The sequence below is a fragment of the Dromaius novaehollandiae genome, chromosome 13 (genome assembly GCF_036370855.1).
Source record: "Dromaius novaehollandiae isolate bDroNov1 chromosome 13, bDroNov1.hap1, whole genome shotgun sequence".
NCBI classification, from domain to species: Eukaryota; Metazoa; Chordata; class Aves; order Casuariiformes; family Dromaiidae; genus Dromaius; species Dromaius novaehollandiae.
In genome coordinates this window covers 24,347,634-24,368,388 of record NC_088110.1, presented here as the reverse complement: position 1 = coordinate 24,368,388, position 20,755 = coordinate 24,347,634, and the positions used below count along the sequence as shown (strand labels likewise).

At 57.5% G+C, this 20,755-nt stretch overlaps 1 protein-coding gene across 4 annotated transcripts in view; it reads right to left on the bottom strand.

The window, feature by feature from the left end:
• Positions 1 to 20,755, bottom strand: part of WWP2 (WW domain containing E3 ubiquitin protein ligase 2) — a 48,291-nt gene that overhangs the window by 7,379 nt on the left and 20,157 nt on the right. For 3 of the 4 annotated variants that reach the window (XM_026104268.2, XM_064519878.1, XM_026104271.2), the window contains exons 7-14: positions 20,562 to 20,701; positions 17,350 to 17,563; positions 9,067 to 9,156; positions 6,590 to 6,764; positions 3,314 to 3,368; positions 1,353 to 1,434; positions 517 to 645; positions 81 to 159 (exon numbers count right to left, since the gene is read on the bottom strand). In XM_026104268.2, the coding sequence (XP_025960053.2) occupies positions 81 to 159; positions 517 to 645; positions 1,353 to 1,434; positions 3,314 to 3,368; positions 6,590 to 6,764; positions 9,067 to 9,156; positions 17,350 to 17,563; positions 20,562 to 20,701 (964 nt within the window). The remainder of the gene's footprint in view (positions 1 to 80; positions 160 to 516; positions 646 to 1,352; positions 1,435 to 3,313; positions 3,369 to 6,589; positions 6,765 to 9,066; positions 9,157 to 17,349; positions 17,564 to 20,561; positions 20,702 to 20,755) is intronic. The other variant, XM_026104269.2, reaches the window with a different exon arrangement.

Genomic DNA, 20,755 nt, shown 5'->3' with positions numbered 1-20,755 from the left:
GTCAAGGAACATGCCCCAGCCACCGGCTCAGCAGCCCTGCCCGCCTCGTGCTGCCCCGGGCCCCGGCGCTCGGCACTCACGTGGCAGAGGAAGCGGAACTGGTGGTACTTCCAGCGGAAGCTCCGGTCGTACGCCCCAGGGGAACCGCCTTGCTTAGTCCTGCAAAAGCAACGCGGGCCTCGGCTCAGCACGCAGCCCCACGTCCCCCCGTGCTCTGACACCAGCTGCCCTGCCCCAGCGGCAAGCAAGCCCATCGCTGGCCAAGCAAGCCCATCGCTGGCCAAGCAGGAGGAAGACGCTGGCTCTAGGACAGGTCCCCGCAGCCGCACGCAGGGAGCTCTCCTCTATCAGAGCCACGTGGAAGCCCCTAAGCCCACAGCTCAAGGTCCTTGTGACACACAGACCCGTTTCTCCGGCCTGTGCTGCGACACGTGTGGAAGAGCTGTGAACAAGCAAGGCGAGTCCCACTTCCTCGTGCCCCGCTCCAGAACGAGGGGCTGCCGCAAAAGGACTTACCCGGACTCGAATCCGGGACGCGGGTCTTTGAAGGTGGTGGTGCGCGTGTTGTGGTCCACGAAGTAGCGCACGCCCTCATTCGTGTACTTCATCTCCCAGCCCGGCGGCAAGGGCGGCTCCTGGATCATCCTGCCCGGCACAAGGACGGCGTTACCGAACACGCGGCTCGGGGCCTCGGCTCCCCGCACGGCCTGCTTCCACGCGCGCCCACCCCGAACCGGGGCCCTCCTGCTGCTGCCCTGTGGGACTAGCTCAGCCTCGCAGCTCTGCCAGGGGACACGAGCCCTTCCGCGGTGCAGCTAGCGAGCACCTGCCCGTGTCCTCAGCCCATGGACAGGCCGGGCCACGGCTGCGGCTCTGCTCTCTACCCGCGGGAGAGGTGCCCAGCTGGTGACCTGGGCCACATCTGCAGCTGCAGCAGGCCTTGGGGAGCCACAAGCCAGAGCTTTCTGGAGGGGCCTCGGTGAAGCCCTGCGAGAAGGCGACACGAAGGCCTCTCTCCCTGCCCAAGGAGCCCTGCAACCTTCCCCGTCACCGACCGCCCAGGCCAGGCCCTTCCAGCGATCTCCTGGTCGCTCTGCTCTGCTCCACAAGCCCGGCAGCTCCCCGGCAATGCCGAGGCTTGTGGTTTCCAGCTCCCTCACGCTCCGAGGTCTCTGCCTGTTGCTCTCAGCGCTTTCACACCCCAGCACCACGCTTTTGGCTCCCCAGCGCTGGAGCCTGCAGGACTGCTCGGGGCTCAGCCCCAGGCCCCCAGCTTTCCGCGCTCGGTAGCCCGTCAGACACGTCTTCAGAAAGCAGGAGCATCCTCCCTGCTCTTCCCAGCAGCTCCCTACCCCTGCGTGCGAGGGTCTTCCCACTGCGTGGTCCGCGTGTTGTGGTTCACGTAATACACTCGCCCATTGTCCTGTCTCTTCTCTACGAGAAAAAGGGAGAAGAAGCGTTAGCTCGGGCCAGCCCGGCCACCAGAGAGGAGCAGGCTCCACCGCCCGCGTCCCGGAGGACGAGACGGCCCCTTCCCAGCGCACGGCAGCGCGTCGCTCCCTCCCTCGCACCTCCCGCCTGCCCCACCCCGCTCCCCAGGCCACGGCGAGATAAAAGCACGCGTTTCCACGCGCCCCAGCGCGGCCCCACTTTGCACAAGCGGGGCAGACGTCGCCGCGCGGCAGGCTCTGCAGATGCTGCAAATGCAGCATCGCTCCGTGCACCCCGCGGAGGCTTTCCCAAGCGCGTCCGGGCTCCTTCCACGACCTGCTGCCCGCACAGCCCGCGCTGCACACGCGTACCCCTTCGCTGGGCACTGGCACGGAACGAACGCGACGCTCGCACCAGCAATGCCGCCGCGCCGCCCCTCCGGCCTCGCGCGCTCCCGCTCGCTGCATCCCCGCCCGCTCCGCCAGCACCGCTCGGCCTCGCGCAGCCGCCCCCGCGAACACGTGCGCCCCGCGCGCCTCCTCCCTCCACGCGCCTGCGTCACGGCCCGCACGCACGGCCCCGCTCCATGCCGGCACGGACGCCCTGCACGCGCCGCGCCGCCGCCCTCCCGCCGCCCTCCCTCCCGGAGCCGCCGGAGCAGCCGAGCAGGAGCAGGGGGGCTCCGGGGTCCCGCTGCGCGCCAAGGCTCCCGCATCCGCTCCGGCTGAGATGCCCGTGACGACCGGGGCTGCCTCCACCCCCGGCACCGCGTCCGCCCCCGGGACCTTCCCGAATCTTCTCCGGGCTCCCGGGGCAGGACCCGCTTTCTCCTCCGAGCCGCGCGGAGCTGCTCTCCCGCTGGAGGGAGCTGCCTGGGGCCGCTCCGGGCCGGGCTGCCCCACATCCCGGGCAGGGGGCTCAGCGCCGAGCGGAGCTGCGCCGTCCTCCCCAGCCGACGGGGACCCCCGCTCGGGCCGCGACGGGGACCCGCAGAACCGCGGCCAGGCCCAGGCCCAGCCAGGACAGCACCACGGGCCCCAACGACGCCCATCAGCAAACCCGCGCGAGCACCTTCACCCCCGGCTGCTCCACAGCCCCCTCCCCGAGCAGGACGAGGTGCCGGGTTCTCCGCCCTCCCACACAGCCGCTTCCCGGGAGAGGGGCCGGGCAGGCCACGAGCAGCGGCGCGACCCGGCCGCTCCCCCTCCGGGATGCTCTGCCCGGAGCCGGCACAGGGACCGCGCGCAAGGGCCCAGCACGCGGGCTGCCCCCCCCCGTCCCCCGGCTCCCCCCGGCACCGCGGATACTTGCCCACCACCGGAGCTCCGCAATGCCGAAGCCCCGCTGCCCGGCCGGGCCGGGACGCGGCGGAGCGGGAGGCACGGCAGAGCCCAGCCGAAAGCAGCGCTGGGGACGGGGGCAGCGAAACGGCCCCGCCGCCGCGAGATCCCGGCCCCGCCGCCACCGCGGGCCCCCGGCGAGCGGGAGGCCCCGGCAGCACCGTCAGGCGGGGAAGCACCGCTCTGCCGAGCCGGGTCTGGAGCAGGGCGGGGGCTGGATGCCCAGCCTGTCCTCAGGTCCAGAGCACAACCACAAGCACTTCTGTGCTCAGTAGCCGAGAGGGAGAACTGGGAACTCCTCCAGGAAAAGGGAAAAAAGTGGGAAAAAGCTGGATTTACAATCAGAGGTTGCGCTAACCCTGGGCGGATCGGGCCCCGCATGCGGCGCGGCCCCGGGGAACGCCGTCTCCCCGGGCTCGGTCCCGGGAACGCGGGAGGTGCGGGCGGGAGCCCCCGGGAAGCCCGGCTCCCCCCGCGGCGGGGGCAGCGGTGCCCAGCCCGGGGCCGGCGAGCGGAGGCAGGTGAGCAGGCGCCGTACTTACCCCAGCCGGGAGGAAGGGGACCGAGAGGATCATTGTCAGACGGGGCGCCGGATGACTAGAGACAACAGAGAGGGCGAAAATACGAAATAAAAAACAAGGCAAAGACGACGTGGAAAAAGCAGAGCGCGGAAGGAGCGGGGGGCGACGGGGAGTCGCGCAGCCCCCTGCTTGCCACTCGCCTCCTCTTGGCCCACAGCTCGCAGCAGAGGCGATCTGCTCCCAAAGAACTAAAAAAAAACCTTGCACACTCAAGGGGTGTTAAAAAAAAAAAAAAAAAAAGGAAAAAAAAAAGGAAAGGAAAAAAAAAAAAAAAGCACAACCTAAACAGAGGCTGGGGCAGCCAAGGGGGCGGCAGGGCAGGGGCCGTGCCGCGGTGCGCGGAGAGGAGCGGGACCGGGCTGCGAGGTCCAGATGTGCGCGGCTGCTCCGCGCCTGCTGGCCACGGCGACTCTCCCCACCAGTTACACCTCCAACCTTCTCCAAGAACCACACACAAGAGGGAAAAAATATCGCAGGCCTTTCCAATGAAATCATTCCCACAAGCCCTGTCCACGCCCAGCGCTTCCTGGCGGGGCCCGGGCCCCCTCCCGCGCGGGGCAGCGCGGCTGCGGGATGCGCTCGCACTGAGGGCACATTCATGCGGCGCAGACAGGCGTCTCCCGGCCCGCCGCCTCCCACCCCCAGCAGGTCGGGGGCTGCCGCACAAAGCACCTTTATTCCTCCCCGGCCGCCCGTCACCCAGCCTGAACCGGGGGATGCCCCGGGCCGGGGGAAGCGGGGCGGCCGCGCTGCGCCTCGGCTCCGGCTCCGCTGCAGCTCCCCGGGGATGCGCGCGCGGCCCGAACAGTCGGGGATTCAGGGGAAAAGGGGGCATTGCGAACGCTTTTAATGGTTAAATAAGAAACGTATTGTTACCGAAAAGGCCTTTTCATTGCATCTCCTGAAAGTGAGCTGCGGGAGAGGGCCCAGCGCCCCGTCCCGCCGCCCTAGGGACGGAGCACGCACGGAGCTGGCGCGGGCTCGGAAACGCTGCCCACCCTTCCCGCTGCCGCCCTGGATGGGGACGGGGCGGGGGCAGCACCCCCAGGCCTGACTCCCGCAGAGGCCCCGCACGGGACGTCCCCGGCAGCCCGAGCTCCCTCCCTGGCGCCCGGCCCCGCGAGCCCGGCCGGGTGCGGGAGGCTCTGCCGCTGGCAGCCGCCGGCCGGCCGCAGCGTGCTCGGGCTTTGAGCAGCCCCTGCTCCTTCCCTGCCCAGACGGACTGGCCGGAGACGCAGCCGAGTCACGTCCAGAGGTATCGCCTCGCTGCGACCTAAAAATAACTAATTAAAACAAACACGGCAGGGAGACGAGAGCGCAGGGCAGCGCTGCGGGGAGCCAGCCCTCCCGCCGCTCTCAGCGGGCCCCGCGCGCACGGGACGCGGCTGGAGACGGCCTGGCCCCCGTGCCAGAGAGGCCCCCGGCGCCGGGCAGAGCACCGCCGAGCTCGCCGCACGCATGGCTGGGACCCTGCGGCACCAGACCCGCGCTGCCCGCGGCCGCTCTGCTCTCCCCTCCCTGCCCGGTGGGCAGAGGAGGGCGAAGCCAAGCAGAAAGCCCCTGCGGGGAAGGAGGCAGAGCAGGAGCCATCGCTGCTGGCAGCAGAAAGCTCGAAACAAAAAGTACAATCGTTTCATCAGGCTAAATTTGGAGCGCGAGTCCCTCCCTCTGCGCCCTGCCAGGGCGAGTCGCGCAGCGCGGGAGCGGCTCCAGGGCCGGCGCTCGCGGAGACGTGAGCGAGCAACGAGCGCACGATCCGGCTCGGCCGCTGGCGGAAGCCCCCTCCGGCACGCTGCCCCTGCGGGTCCCGCGAGCGGCGTGCCGCAGGACGAAGCCGCAGCAGCCCGTCCCGCTCCGCGGGGCGCGGAAGGGAAGGACCGGAGCCCCTCCGGGTGCGGCAGCCTGGCAGGGCGTCCAGGGAGAGAGGGGCGGGAGTGGGAAGGGGCCCGGAGCAGTGCCCTGCGTGTGCTGCGGAGCAGCCCCAGCTCTGCCTCATGCCCAGCTCCGCACACGAGCTCCGCACACCCTCCGTGCAGGGAGCTCGCACCGAGCTCCTCGCTAGAGCAGAGCGCAGGAGCAGCAGCAGCGTCTCTGTCTCCTGCTGGGACACGTCAACCTCCCGACTTCCTCAGAGAGGAACCGAACGATAATGGGAAGTTTGTCACCCTGCTCCTCACATGTCCGCTTTGCACCTGCCCCTCTGGACTCTCCTTCTCCTGGCAAGAGCACTGTTTCGTACAGCGCTGCAGCCTCCCATGCAGCACGGGGCCGGCCGATGAGGGGGGAGCACCGAAACGTCACCGGTCTGGGAAGCAGAAATGCTCCAGACTGCTCATTCCTCACGGCCGCTCAGCCTGCTACCAAGGGCTGCCAGCGCAGACTTGGTTATCGGAGGATGCTCACCAGCCCTGGCAGCCAGGTCCTGGCTTTTCGGGGCTAGTGGGAGACCATTTCCCCAGCAAGGAAACACGGTTATTCAGCCCAAATCAAAGCAGCAGAGGAAGCAGGAGGGAGCTCACCGAGCCCAGCAGCGCTCACTCTCGGGGCACTTTGGCTCCCTGGCTCTGGCTGCAGCACTCACCGTGCCAGCGCTTGCACCCTGGGCCCACGTTTACTGGCACCGTCTCCTGAGGCCGCCCAGCATCCAACCACAGCACCCTCCGCTGAACGGAGACTTGGGAAGGAACAGCTCAGCGCCGAGAGCCTCTCCACCCACAGCACGGAGGCTCCGGTGGCATTCCCCGCACAGGCCCAGGCTCCGGCAGCAAGTCCTGCTGCAGGCCGACCCCCTCCCTCTCCACCAGGTCAGGAGCAAGGCCGTAAGGAGGGCCAGTGCACTGCCCAGGACCAGCACGCCTTGGCTGACGGGAGCCAAGGGAGAAGGCCTGTTCCTAGCACGGAAGGGACACATCAGGGACAGGCTGCTGAGGACACCCCCCACCACCTTTCAAGGCTGCACTAGCTGTTTTTATAAAAAGCAAGCTATTCCCACAAGGTTCTCCACACTCAGCAGAGGAACTTCTGGGAACTTTGGCCTGAGCTCACCGTTCTGCTGAGCTCACCAAGCCTGCAGACCGTCTCTGCACAGGCCAGCTGCAAGTCACGTCTCCGTGCAGGCAGAACAGGGTTGCTCACAGCCCAGCGAACACCCTCCCTGCACTCCACATCTGCCGGGCTTGGCTGGGTGAGACCCACCGGGCAAGCACCGCCCGAGCCACCGCAGCCGCGGGCCCTCACCTGGTACAGGAATCTTTGGCTAAACTGCTGCATGGCTCCTTGGAGCTGGTTTCGCTGGGACTGCCATTGCTCGTAGTTCCTCACGTACTCGGCTGTCGGGCGCTGCCACGTGGTGGTCCTGGTGTTGTGGTCGACATAGTAATACCTTCCTCGAGGATCCACGCGCTTCTCCCACCTGGGGACACCACCAGAAGGAAATGTCACCACCTGTCCTCCCTCAGGAAAGCTGTGCCCTTTCAGCCCTTGCTTCAGGGCTTGATCATCTCCCACTCCAAGGGAGTCCGCACCAGACTCACACGCACACCACCACCCTGCTTCCTCCCACAACCCTTCTCCTGCAGAGCCTGAACACACAGCACAGGACTGCAGAGCCAGCGTTCCCCAATGAACCTTCAGGAGATCAGCCACAGCGCAGAGCTGAGCCCCTGGGACGTGTCCCTGCAGAGTCCCTCCCAAGCACCACAGCCGTAACACAGGAAAGTCAAGACAACTGATGCTCCCTCCTGTGACAACCAGCCCAAATGCAAGTCCTCCCCAAGACCAGCGCATCCATCAGCGCTGCTCCAAGGACAGGACTGGGCCAGGCACCCACCTCCCAAGAAGGGAAGCACCTTGGATCTCCTCCCCAAGGCCAGCAGCCCAGGAAGAGGAAGGCATGCCGCATGGGAACAAGGCCTGGAGCTGCCCTGGAACAAGCCCCTCCGGCTGATGAAAGCAGCAGCAGAGACAGATCTGGTGGCAGGAGTCTCCAGCCGTCACGTGGCAACTCAGTACTAATGCTAGTGTGAAGCTATGGAGGCCAGAAGAAAGAAACCTTGCGGAGCTAAAGAGGCATGGCAGAAGGCACAGAACATGGTCTAACATGGAGGAATCTCCTATTCCTGCTGCTGAGAGTTGGCTCCGGGGGCCCTGGACAAGGAGCAGCAGCTTGAGAATATTCAGCTGCTGAGAACACAAGAACGTGTTGAAAACACAATTTAGAGGAGCACTGCGTTGTGAATTTAACCAGCTGCCAGCTCCAGTCGTGTTCTCCATGCAGTGGCTCAGAAGTCAAGACAGATTGAGCTCTGGCTCCCAGAAACACTTCGAAGGCTCATTCGCCTCCAGAAACACAGGTAAGAAAAACAGCTCATCGTCCTTCAAGGGAGGAAGACGGTGAGAGCTGTTGGGCCTATGAGTTTAGCCATGGAGACTGCGACTTTTCATTTCGCTCTGACACTAAGGGCTGATTTCAGACACGCAGGTTTGGCTCCTCTCACAAGACTGAGCGCTACCCTTTAACACGAAGGCTCCATTCCCACTTCCAGTATAACTATCAATTTCACAGCTGAAGGTTTCTTTGGATAAAATGAGATCCACCACTAGGCTCTTCCTGCAACATCACACGAAGCAGCGTTGCTGAGCTCCCAGACGGGAGATGCCTAGGTGCTAACAGCTAACACCATGGTGTTAGGAGGGGAGGAACACGCCTGGCGTACTCCAAAACCTGCCTTTCAGGTAACAGCCTCCCTCTTTCAATACCAGACAGATTTTAAGCTGTTAGAGGATCAGCAGGGAAGGCTGCAAAAGTCATAGTTTAACTGAAGGTAGCGAGTGACCAGAGGAACCTAGAGGCTCCCATGGAGGGAAACAGGCTTTTATTCCACATTCACACAGTACACTGGCTTTTAAAGCTCACTCCAGTCATCCCAGCCTCAGACAAATGCCATCTAGAGAACAATATTGGTTTGGCTCTATGGACTTCTCTGTTTTTAGGCGCACAAAGGTGAGAATTCAACAAGCTTCTGGAAAACGCAGGGGCCCAGAGAGCTATGTACAGTCTTCATGACCTGAAGACTGTTTACTTCTGCAAATGAAAGCATGTCCCTCCTGGACACACGTTTTGCAGCGTTCTTCTAGCAGACCTCACGAAGCTAAGCAGCGTTGTCTTCTCAGGAGTGGGCAGCCCCTCAGCGCGCTAAGAACAAAGGTCCAACTCCAGGTCTGGGAAATGCTGAGCATGCTGCTTCTGCTCACCAGGAACTCAGCCCTTCCACGTCATCCCTCCTCTAAAGTGTCTCTTTTTCTGGGTGACATGGGGCCTATCCCCCTCTCCCGGTCCTCAGGGAGACTTTGCAGGCTCCTATCCCAAAAGCCCACCCCTCTGTTCTGCCCACAAGCGATTGCTGCTGCTCAAGTTGCCAGAGATTTCCATGGACTGTCTAAAAAAAATAATCTTTTAATAAAGGCCAAAACACAACAGATAGAAAGGTCTTTTCATCATTTATAAAAAAAGAAAAGGCCTTCTAGAAGATGAAGCGTGTGTTTTCAAGCCAGTAAACACTTGGTCTTTTCATTCCTAAAAAGAAATTAGGCGAGATGACCTTCCTCCACCCCTTCCACCACTGACTTCTCCCTCCTCTCCGCAGACTCCTGTGCAGCCACTACAACAAGCTCGCTCGGTACCTGAGACACCACCTGCCCCCAGAGCACCTTACCCTGGAGGAAGAGGTCTCTCCCAGGTGGTTGTCTTGTTGTTATGGTCTACATAGTAGACTCTACCATTAGGCAGCTCTCGCTGTTCCCACCTGAAAGAGAAAATCATGAAACAGCTGATACTTGCTGACACAGAGATCGAACCCTGGCAGAGGTGGGGGGGAGTCAACCACCTCATCATCGCAGGAGCTCAGCAGTGAAGGGATGAGATTTGCAGCCCCGCAGGTGAAAGGCCTCTTCCCACGCGGCAGACGGGGATGCCCGCTCCGCAGCCGCCAGCACGCCCCAGCTCGCTCTAGGACGGGGGAAGCTCAGGACCCGGGGCCGGCTGAAACGCCCTGTGCCGAGACCGCTTCTTGGTGCCGACCACGGCCAGTGGAGCAAGGGAAGCGGTAGATGAACGGAGGAAATTGGAGTGAGACGCAGCCACCCTGCTAACCCGCTCTTGGAGGTACTCACCAGGCACCAACACAAGCATCAGCAGAGCAAGAGAGAGCAAAGTGCTTCTCAGGCGCCGGTGGTGCAGACCTCCTGCTAAGGACACTTTACACATGGCAGAAGACACGAGTATCCTCAGATCCCTTCCCCTGCTCCAGCACGTCCTGACGGGAAGCAGCAGCAGGCAGCCTGCACGCTGCGTGACCCAGCAGAAGCCGACAGACACTTCACATCTGCTTTTTGGTGATGTCCAAGCAGAGCTAACAAAACTGCCCTCCGCGACGCCAGCCAGAGCAGCGTGCTTCCCACCGCGGGATCTCGCGGGTGTCTCTCCGTAAAACACATCGCTCTGACATCTCCAGATGTTGGGGATGCCACCAAAGCCCACGTGCATCCAGACCAGCACCTTTCCGAGAGCATGGGGCAACCCAAGACAGACACGATAGCTCCTGATCCTCTCCTCATTTCTCGGTTGGCGATGCTGAGGCAGGGAAAGGAGAGATGTACCGAACGCTGCAGCAGCGGCTGGCGTGCCGGGGGCCCCTGCGCGGCTCCCGCTCACGGGACAGCCCGCTGCCTTTCAGGGCTCCTTCATCCCCGGGCGGCCACACGAGCTCTGGCAGCATCACCCTTCCCGTGGGGATGGCTGCAGCGCAGGGGACCCAGGTTCCCGGACCCGGACAGGAGCCTTGCTCCAAGTAGGACCAGGAGACCTCACAGGCATCTCCATGTACTTTAAATCGTGTCCAGACAGCTTCTGAATGAAAACTTTGCCTGTGTTCCCATACACTCAGACTGCAGCTGTGCAGTCAAGCCTCCCCCACGGATCCGCGAGCTGTGAATAATTAATAATCACCTTATTACCAAGAAGATCCAGAGGGTTGCATCTGGTAGATTAGCAAACCTACCTCTTAGCATTGCTTAGTTACAGTGTTTTAACCTTCATCTAAAAGATCTGCACAGCATTTATTTGGCTTGCTAGATAAAGACTATTATAGAGGTGCTGCAGCAGTTTGCATTCTGAAAACAGGCAAAATTTGGAGCATAAATTCCTAATTTCCTCCAGAAAGTAGGAGGGTCGGTATAAGATTTCACACAGGGTCAGTTTTATGCCCTGTGAGTTTTTGATGTAGTTTTTGTTTGGTTTCTCTTAATACATTTTTAAAGGGGAGCCTTTGAATTTGGGCCTGGGCTGAAATTTTTCTTGGCAGCCCTCCTGCTCATTGCTGACAGATACCTCTTAAAAACATTGTGTGTCCACAAGGCACTCGGTTTAGAGGTGGCCCCTAAGGGGAGCTGGTGCGATAGGAAGGGCTGGTTTTACACAGCTACACTGGAAACCATTCTTTGCCTTAATTCATTCATGAAAGTTTATGCCCTGGCAAACATAAAACCTCCGTGAAGCACCATGCTTTTCTGTCAGCTTTTATTCTACAGCAGAGAAAGGCTAGTGTACAGCTGCTGACAGATAAAATGTTCTCCTGCCACACTTCTACTCCCACAGGTCTCCCTTCCAATTGAATGTTCAACCTCAATTAATCATTGCAAAAAGCCCTAGGAAATTAATATACTCGCCTCTGTTGTGACACTGTGATGGCAACTGAACAAATGCAGGCCTGCAGAACGCAAGCAGCACTTCGTGAAGGAGACACGCAAAGTGCCAATTCCCCATTGTCCGGTTTGCACAATTCCTTCTTACCCTCAAACCTCCACAGAGTAAGATTTAAGCTACCAAACCGTGGCCTGTGCCCCAAGAGCCACAACCACACACTGACCATGACCACAGGTCCACAGACCATGCCTCAGTCTCAACGCTGCTTTCTGCAGAGGTGGGAAGACAGAACACAGGGACCGTTTCAACGGGATTTTCCAAACCTCAGCAGCATGCCGTCAGCTGAAGACCTGAACTGTCCAGAAGCCAAGCGGGCAGCCCGAAAAATTTCTGACCTAGGCAGAAGGCAATCCTACACTCTGAGATAAGAGAGTCAGTCCCCTGAAAACAGGATGTGAATTTAAACGCCAAGCACAAGATATAGTCAAGAAATTTGCCTTACTTTAATCAGAGCTGTTGGCTTTGCTCCTGCGGCTTGTGAAAAGCTCTCTCAAAGCATTTGCAGTGAACAGGTAAAATTTGCAAATAAAAGCTACTGTTCAGCAACACTGGATCTTTCTCACCCAAAGAACAGATCTACAGACACCAGTGGTTGTCTTTGACGGAAACAGTCCAAGTCAGGACCTACCACTTTCATACAGCATTGACAGCAACGGGCTGCTAAGCACAGCTCCACCCAGAGAAGTGACCAACTCTCTGTCATGGAGACCTGGTACTACCCAGTGCTACTCGCAGATCAGAAAGTCTTCGTCTTTAAAGTCAGTGGTCGGCTCTTTCTCCGAGTTATCCCTGGACAGTGTTGGGTGTTGCCAGAGGGGAAAAGCCTGTTCTGCATTCACTAGTGATGAACATGTGTTCCACGAGCATAATAATATCAGGAAAGCTAAAACAGACTGAAACCCCTAAAAAGAAAATCAGAGCTGGTATAACTGAGATTCCTTGAAGACACAGGCACGTCTACCCCACAAGGCGGATGGAAAAGGAGCCGTATTTCTGGTATCTCTAGGAAGACCGCAGGCCTTCGGAAGTGCTGCTGGCTGCAGAGCTCCCCGCTTCGAGCACAGCTTTTCAGCCACTGGAGCTCTGGAAAGGCCCCTTTCTAGATTCGTACTGCAGGCAATCCCAGTCCTCACCAGGGATCAGATACACACCCAGAATAAGGCTCTGGTAGAATAATATTAGTCGCAAATAAAATTCCAAGGCACAATTCCACTCATAAGACTTGGAATGAGTCGCAGTCTGGAGAAACGCCAGGGTAGACCTCCCTGATCATCCTCACAGGAAACCCCCTTAAGGATCATCTTTGTGAGGAATTTAATTCTACAGAATTGACTCTCTTGGATGGATCGAGAGACCGCAGCACAGGTCATTTATAGAGCACAAGGCAACCGCAGCCAGGTGTCCTATCCATTTTGCCCACACTGGCGAGCAGTGCTTCAGAGGTGAACACGACTTCAGTGTCGCTCTCACAGAATCAATGGTGCTGATGTCCATCACTGGAAGGGACAGTCTTCCAAACTCATTGGCAATACGTTCACAGTTTGATTCCTCTGATCGATAGGGCTCTGAGGACTCGGAAGTTCCTTATGACAAGAGACTCTCAAGCCCTCAGGTACTAATTCTGTGGTTGTAGAGATGAGGAATACTGTGGCAGAGACTCCTCTAGAGCAGAGGGTTTCTGGATCCCTGGTAGGATACTCATCTGGGTGCCCACATGACTGCAAAGAACCACAGAGGACTGCGGAGAGCTGTTAACAGTGCGGCAAAGCAGTGGCTGTTACCGATGTCCACTGCAGTGTCCCCATCTCACGCTCCCTAGAAACAGGTGCCAAGCTCACACGCTCCTCAGGTCAGCAGCTCCTTGGTGATCTGAAAAGTAAATTTGCTGAGGGATGCCTCACCTGTAATCTCATGTTTTGTTGCTATGAAGAGTGAATCACAGCTGTTAAACAGCAAGCTGCTATGAACTATCATCCCTGCTGTCATGCTGCAACTGTCTGAGAGATAAGGGCCCTTGGAGCTGATAAAGCCCAACACTGCTTAGACCACCAGTTCTTCAAAGGCTTCAACCTTTTCGAGCTTCCCTGCACATCATTTGCCATCCCTCAAGAGAGAGGTCAGGGAACACATATGACAACAGGCTCTTCCTCTTGGGAACCTATTTCCAGCCAACGTCTCTCCTAGATGAGTGCTGCCACACCACCATCGGCGAGAAAGATCAACAGTTTAACAAATGATAGACAGTGGGAACAGCAACACCCAACACAGCAGCAAAAGTCCATCTGAGGGAAGAGCTGAGACACCGCTAAAGAGCAACCAGCTTGTTCAAAGTCTTTTAAGATGACTGATTTTTAAAACACTAATATTTTCTGAGAACATAGGTTGGAACCTGATTTCTGGACCAGCCAGAAGACAGTCCTTCAAAAGCCATCTAGAATACGCTGTTGCTTCATTATCCCACAAGAGAGGAGGACACGGTCAACCACCCACAGTGCTCGACAGCAGCTATGATTAAAAGCTTGGTGGAAGAGGGTGCAAAGTTGTAATCACTGAACACAGTGGCAGGATTATGGTAAAAACACAAATGGCTGAGTTTGGTTTAGATATCAGCTTGTCTCATGCCCGTTGCTGAAGCCAGGGATTCTGCTTTCAGGCAAGTTCAGGACACGAGCACAACCTATTGGCAAGCGTCTCCCCCCGTCAATATTTCAACGCGTGTCTCGCCTGCAGTCACAACACACTAGCAACGGTCCTTCCCGGGTCTCTGCACCAGTGTCCGGGGACGTACCCGCGGAGACGCTAGAGCTCTCATCCATCCACGTGCACCACGGGTGCAAGTCGGGAACACGCGACGCGCTGGACCCGCAGCGCACCTCCCTCACGCCCGTCCGACTGCAGGGAACGGCTGCAAGGGGCAGCGGACGCAGGGAGCGCTGGATGCTGCAAAGTGTCGGTGCTGAGGTAACCCCGCGGGCCAAACAAAACGCCCTCCTTATGTAAGAAACCACAGCAGCATGCCTTCTGCCAGGCAGTATAATGTACCTCTTTGTACGCGCGAGACGGAGCTGTGTACACACACCGCGCTAACGACCGTCTGTCCCCATCACAGGACCATCGCTGATAGGAACCAGATGCAAGAGCCAGTGACTCTGGCTGCCCTCCCCCCCTTTCACTATCAGTCCGCTTGGAAACCCAAAGGTGAGGATCAGGACCCCCCATCGAAGGCTCCGAGTGCTGCAACCAGTTGCTCTTGTCCCACCCACATTCCCTGGCCTCACAAGAAAACAAGCTCTGCCTAAGCCAGGAGGACGAAAGAGGAGGGTTCTGAGCGCTGTTGGGTCTGGAATTATTCAGATCACCTTCCAGCATCCTCCAGCCCCTAAAACAAACTCCCAGTTGTATGTGAGATGCCTTTGTGCCCGCCACATCTGGTGCAGCTGTTTAGAGACAGCTATCCGAGCAGCATAAATAGCCAGGAATCCCCACATGAACCCTCTGCAGGCCCCGTCCGCACGCGGCCCAGCGCAAGCGCAGGACCGACAGCCTCAGAGCATCGCCCAGCAGAAAGAGCTGCGAGAAGCTAAGACCCCTCCAACTGCTGAAGAGAACGAAAGCCTGAATGCTGTCAACGCTCCCGCAGATCAAAGGGGACACGTAGAAAATGAGCCAGGGTTCCCACAGAAAACACAACTTTGGAGGTTTCTAGGACGGGAGGGTGACACCACAGCTTTCGGGCTCTTCAGCGACAGTGACGGCACCGCAGGGGGACTTCGCTCCCGCAAGCGGCAAAGCGAGAACCATTGCTCACGCACCCCGCGATGCTCCCTACAGCCATCGCAGCGGGAGCCAGGCCAGCGAGGGGCTATCCTGCACGACGCTCGAGAGAGCGCTTTGCTGCCAAACCTGCCGTGGCCTGGTTTCGCCTACGTCCCTTCTGCCTGCAACGCCACTGCCTCCATCCACCCGGCCAGCTGCATCCCCACCTCCCAAGCTGGGCCTCAAACCACCAGCCAAAGCAACACCCTGGTGTGGTGAGCCAGCCAAAAACGAGCTTCCCCAGAGCGGGTCTCAAGAGAGCCCCAGCAGCTCATTTCTGTCGTCGTAGTGCCACAGCCTTCTGTGCAGTCTCTATTTACCGACGGCAACGCAGACTCCTGCAGCAGCCCATGTGGCAGCCAGTCCAGCCTCTCCCAGGGCAGGGCTCGCACCATGGAAACGTGGCTCCTGACGGCTCGCTGGACCTGCACGGACTCAACTCTCCCCTGTCCCCCACCTGGAAAGAACGTGATACTCGGACTCCACCTGACCGAGCAGATTAAGTGCTATCCAGGCCAGCCCAGCACAAGCGCATAATTCAGACAGCACATGCAAGAGGGTGGGTGCTCTGTTTCACCCCCTACGGATCCTACGGTCAGGGCAGGGATGGAAAAAGATCCAAGGTGCAAATCAAAGGTGTCTCCACAGCTCCCAAAAACTGCAAGCTCAGCTTGGGGGAGAGTTTGCTCCCCCCTTCCACTGCTCTTCCCTGCCATCTTCCAAGGAGCAAAACGCAACAGTTTCATCCTCCTCCCCCTCGGACACGCAAGATTTTCTGGTTTGTGAGCACAGCACAGGAGATGGGCACAGAGGAGAAACAGGCCACTCTTCCACCTGGCCCCACAGTGCCTCTGACCAGGTGAATGGAAGACTCACGTGTCCTAGGAAGCAGCGTCCCTGAGCCTCCTGCAGCCTCCGTAAACTCTATTCCCGAGTACCTACACGGTGCCGAGAGGCTCCTCACCGCCCCCGCACCCCGGGAAAGGAACACCACCCTGCTTCCACCCCGGGCAGCGCAGAGGTAGGGAAAAGGAGACCTTCAGTCTATCTAGTAGGAGCAGCTACAGGCCTAAGCTCTGGCTGGAATAAAGACCTTTTTCAGAGCCCTGGACTTTTCCAGCTGCCTGGAAACAGGAAGAGCCCAGGCCTGAGAACAGTAACCCTCACACACCCCACATAAAGGCACACTGAGCTGTTAACCCTAATTACCTGTGACTGACACACGAGTGAGGCCCTGACCTTCCAGGCATTGGCTTAGCCAAAGGAAAATAAACAGCTCCCTTCATAGGGAACACAAGCCATTTTCAACCCCCCTGCTTTGCACTTTCAGTGCAAAATTAAAGGTGTCTGAAATATAAGGGGAGAACGATTCAGCCTAGCCTTCCTGCAAGAAGGTAGCAGGGCAGCAGGCTGGAGCTCGGCTGAGCTCAGAGACTGTCTCACAGCTTTCACCAAGGATCAGTGCGCTCGCCGGCACTGCTCCACTCAGTCCCCAGCTCCTCCCGCCACGTGCTGCTGGCAAAGAAGGATGCAGAGCATGAGAGAGACTAACTGGCCCAGAACAGCATCCTCTTCCCGGGGCCTCCCCTGCTGCCATCCCCACCATGCAGCACCACTCCGTAAGCGCAGCACAGTGCTTGACGTTATCTTCCTCCACGCAGAAGACTTCAAGGTCTCCATATTTCGCACAAACATCATCTAAGACCAACTCAGCACCACCACTAACCTTGTCTCCCTCTTCTTTACTGGTAACTCCAGAGAGGCTCAGGAGAAGTCCTGCCTGGCCTCCAGCTGCCGATGCATTTGATACTGCTTGCTGTTGTCTGCTCATGGTTTCGAGGTGGCACATGACAAATGAGCTATGTGAGGATGCTGCCTACCTCCCCCAACAGCAGTGAATGCCTTTTTGGTGTTTCCATAGGTTTCTTTTTCAATGGTCATGCCCTCCTCAAAGCTCAAAGGCAACTCCCTGGAAATTCATATTCACTCTCTCATGTATTCTCTTCTCACTGACTGATCCTTTAACAGCTTCTACTGTGCTTCAGAAGAGCAGAGGATTTTGCTGCTCCCCTTCTGGGCACTGACACTGAGAGACTGTATTTTACAGAGATGCAAGGCACTCTATTACTTCAGAGACCTGCCACGGACACAGATGAGACTCCTGGCCTGAAGGAGGAGAGGAGTCCTGCAGCACAGTCAAACCCTGGCCGCGTAGTTCAGACTAAAAAGGACAGTCTGTCTCCGTGGAGCGGGGGCACGATCTGGACTAAGACAGCAAGTCTTTCTGCACAAGCCATCTGCTGCTCCGAGCTGCCGAGGCAGAGCAGCACCCCAGTCCGCCCAGCCAGCTTGTACACGCAGCCACGCTGGCCCTGTCGGGGCAAGGAAAGAGCCCGAAGCAGAAGGCAGAGCTGCTTACCCAGGGGGAAGAGCATCCAGGGCCAGCACCGCCGCCCGGGGCTGGGGGGCACCCGAGCCAGAAGCTGCCTCCTCCGTCTCCCCAGAGGCTGATGAAGCGGGAAGAGCAGGAGTGACGGTGCCGTCAGCCACGCTTGCTTCCGTCGTGGGCGAGGTCGCTCCCGCTGCCGGCCTTTCCTCTTCGACGTCTGCGGCACCCGCCGAGTCTCCGTTCGCTGGAAAGGCAGAGCCGTTAGTGCTCAGGAAGGGTAGCAGGGGCCCTGGCTGATCTACCACCGCTCCCAGCCCTAGGACCAGGGCAGGCGGTGGGCGGCAGCAGTTGCCACCCACACGTGGGACCCACAGGGAGCCCCAGCCTGCAGCAAAGGCAGCACCTCTGTTCGCCCAGGCGCAGGTGTCAGATCCTCTGAACTGCCGCCACTGCCTGCACCTTTTCCGTCTCCAGACAAAAGCAGAGGTCTTTCGCATTTGTGCTCAGTATCTCTGCTGCTGCTCACAAACGTGCTGCAGGCCTGCAGTTCATTCAGGTAACGAGCAGGAGCCCAGAAAACCGCGGGCACGAGGTCCCCTCCAGGCTGGGGAAGCACAGATTGCGTAAGTCAGCTGCGCTGGTAAGAGCTAAATTTTGCTGGATTCTACTGCACTTTTGGAAAAGGGAAGGGCAAGACACAGAGCAAAGGAAAATTATGATGAAAACTGATCGGGAGGAAAATGCAGACCAAAAAAACGGAAGGGAATTTGTTTGGGAATACTTATTAGATAGTCAAAACGCATGACTTGACAGTCAAGCACAGGATAACTTCAGCTAGAAGGCATCCTGGTTTCAGTGGCACAACAAAAGCACTAAAAACAAAACAGCAAAATACAGCAAAAAAAGGGAAGCAGGCAGAGCTCCATGAGCTAGAGTTAAGAAATGTAGAAAATTCTAAAGGAAGGTAAAGACAGAAGAGAAATATCTGTGCCTAAAAGCCAAAATATTTAGAAGTATTCTAGGAAACAAACCTCGTAATAGTGTAATCACTCACAGATAGAGACTGAAGAACTACAGATACTTTCTAGAAGAGGCAAAGTGCTCAGTACACTTTTGCTTTTCAGTTGGAGGGAAGCAGGACAATATCACCCATCGCTGGAGGAAATCTGGTGCACACCACTTCGTTACTAAAGGAGCCTCTGAGGCAGCATCTAAAGAAGATGCAGGTTCCTGAATCAGGAGGCTCACAGTGACTTCCCTCAGGAGCCCTGCAGCACTTGGCTGAGGAGATCTCCGACTGGTGTTCATTTATAGCAAGCCTTGGAAGGGGGAATTTTAGAAGCTTTGAGAATATTGTGTCAATCTTCAAAGGAAACCTGCAGAATGATGCAGGTAACTGCAGCGTAATTAGCTTGTTCTCAGTCCTGGGCAAAACAGCGGAAAAGCTGATCCAAAGTTCGATTGATAAGAAAGGACTTCAGCAGGAATAGTCAGTGCTAAGCGACACGGCTTTGCAGGAAACATGCCATGAAACCACCTGCTTTTATTCTCAGATGAAATTACAGCTTTGAGTGACAAAAGTAACTGGGAAGTCCTTGACCTCAGTCTTGCAATAGTCTGTTCAAAAATTGAACATAATAATGTCAACAAAACCTATTAAAATGGAAGGAGAGAAAGGTTTCCAGAGGCATTCTAGAGAGTGTAACACACAGGACCAGTACTAACCCCAACCACTCAAAACACTCAGCTCCCCATCCTGAAATATAAAGTCATTGCCGACAGGACTTTTGGAAGACACAGCGGTTGGTGAGCAGTAAACAGCCACGAGGACACCACTGTCATAAAGCCACTGGGAAAGCTGGGGCTCGTCCAATAAAACATGTTTTAACTAACCAAAGCCAAAACACCAAGTTACACTTGCAGGAACAAAAACTCTGTCCACAGCCGGAGGGACCGTCCCCTGCACAGCAAGGGCATTGAGAAGGGCTGGGTGGTGACGGCGGACAAAACTCTGCATTTACTCCAAACACAGCACTGTTCCGACCAAGGCAGACACGAGCCTCAGCTCCAGGGAGGGGAGCAGAGACCAGGAACAAGCAAGACAACGCTGACAGCTCAACAGTAACATTTCACTTCGCCCTCCCACTCCCCCATCTCCCTCCCAAAATGAATTCTGGCAAAACTGAAATTACGTTGCTCCAGGTTTTTCCAGTGAAACGGAAAAAAAAAAAAAATCTTCATATAGGGTTGAACAAAACATTTCCTTCTACCCGAAACAAAGTACTTGGCTTTTCCTTGCAGGTCTCTGACAAAAGCAAAAGAAAGGACAGCGCTGTTTGCAAAACCAGCGCAGAGGAGGAGGAAATGCCTGTGGCGGTGGTGTCACTTCTGCTGCCTACCTCTTACCCAACAACACAGCGACAGAAGCACTCACCCAGGATGTGGGACACCTGCACCTCCTCCGAACCCACATCAACTACATGCCAGGACACTGTTCCAGCCATCACATCTCACAGCTTCTGGAGGGGCTTCCCTCTGTCTCTAGCTGGAACTCCTTTACCAGTCCCACACGAGAGCCAGATAAGCAAGAGACAGATAACTGTTTAAAGCTTTATAGTTAGGCACTCACCAGATCCCAGTCCCTGCTCCACAAAGTATTTACGGTTTTGTGGGCAAACCCAAGCAAAAACAAGAGAAACGCTTCCAAAAATACCCTCTGGCATAAAAATCAGCACCCTGCTTAGAGGTGGGTTTGTATCTTCCCTGGCACTGGATACAGACAGCTGCTCCTCCCCATTTTGGTGAGTAAAGACCTCAAAAACATTTTCACTGAAAACCGATGGGCAAATTCAGCTGAATGTTCACAACTCTGAAAAAAGTCCATTCAGTTGCAATGACTGTTCTCTCTGTGGCACCGGTGACACTGCTTTTCCAGTCTCCCTTAAAAAACCTGGAACCAGACGCAGCGTTTATGTCATGGAGACTCCAGAGAGGAGCTACAGAAATTGTTCAAGCAATGGAGAATAGGTCCTACCAGTGAGATCTAGGGAGTCAGGCTGCTGCCGGGCTTATCAAAAGTAAAATCAATAGCTCCTTCACAGGAAGGAAATTCCTGGGTATCAGAAGATTCTTTATTTCAGCAGGAATTCACTTTCTCCCACTCAATGCAGTCCCAAGCTCTGCCCACCATACACCCCTAACCGAAAGGCCAGAACACGGCTCCCACGAGCACCATGTTTCACCTGTGCCGTTCACTGTGCCGTTTGTCATGCCAGCGTGGTTCTGACTCTTGGCCTGCAGCCGGTGCCGGTTCCTGGTGCTAGGACTTTGCTCTCCGCTCCCCGTGTTTTGTCTGGCCGCTCCAGCCGAATGCCGGTGTGTCCTGCAAGGGAAGAAACACAAGACGTGAGACATGCAACTGGCCTCGGAGAGAAAA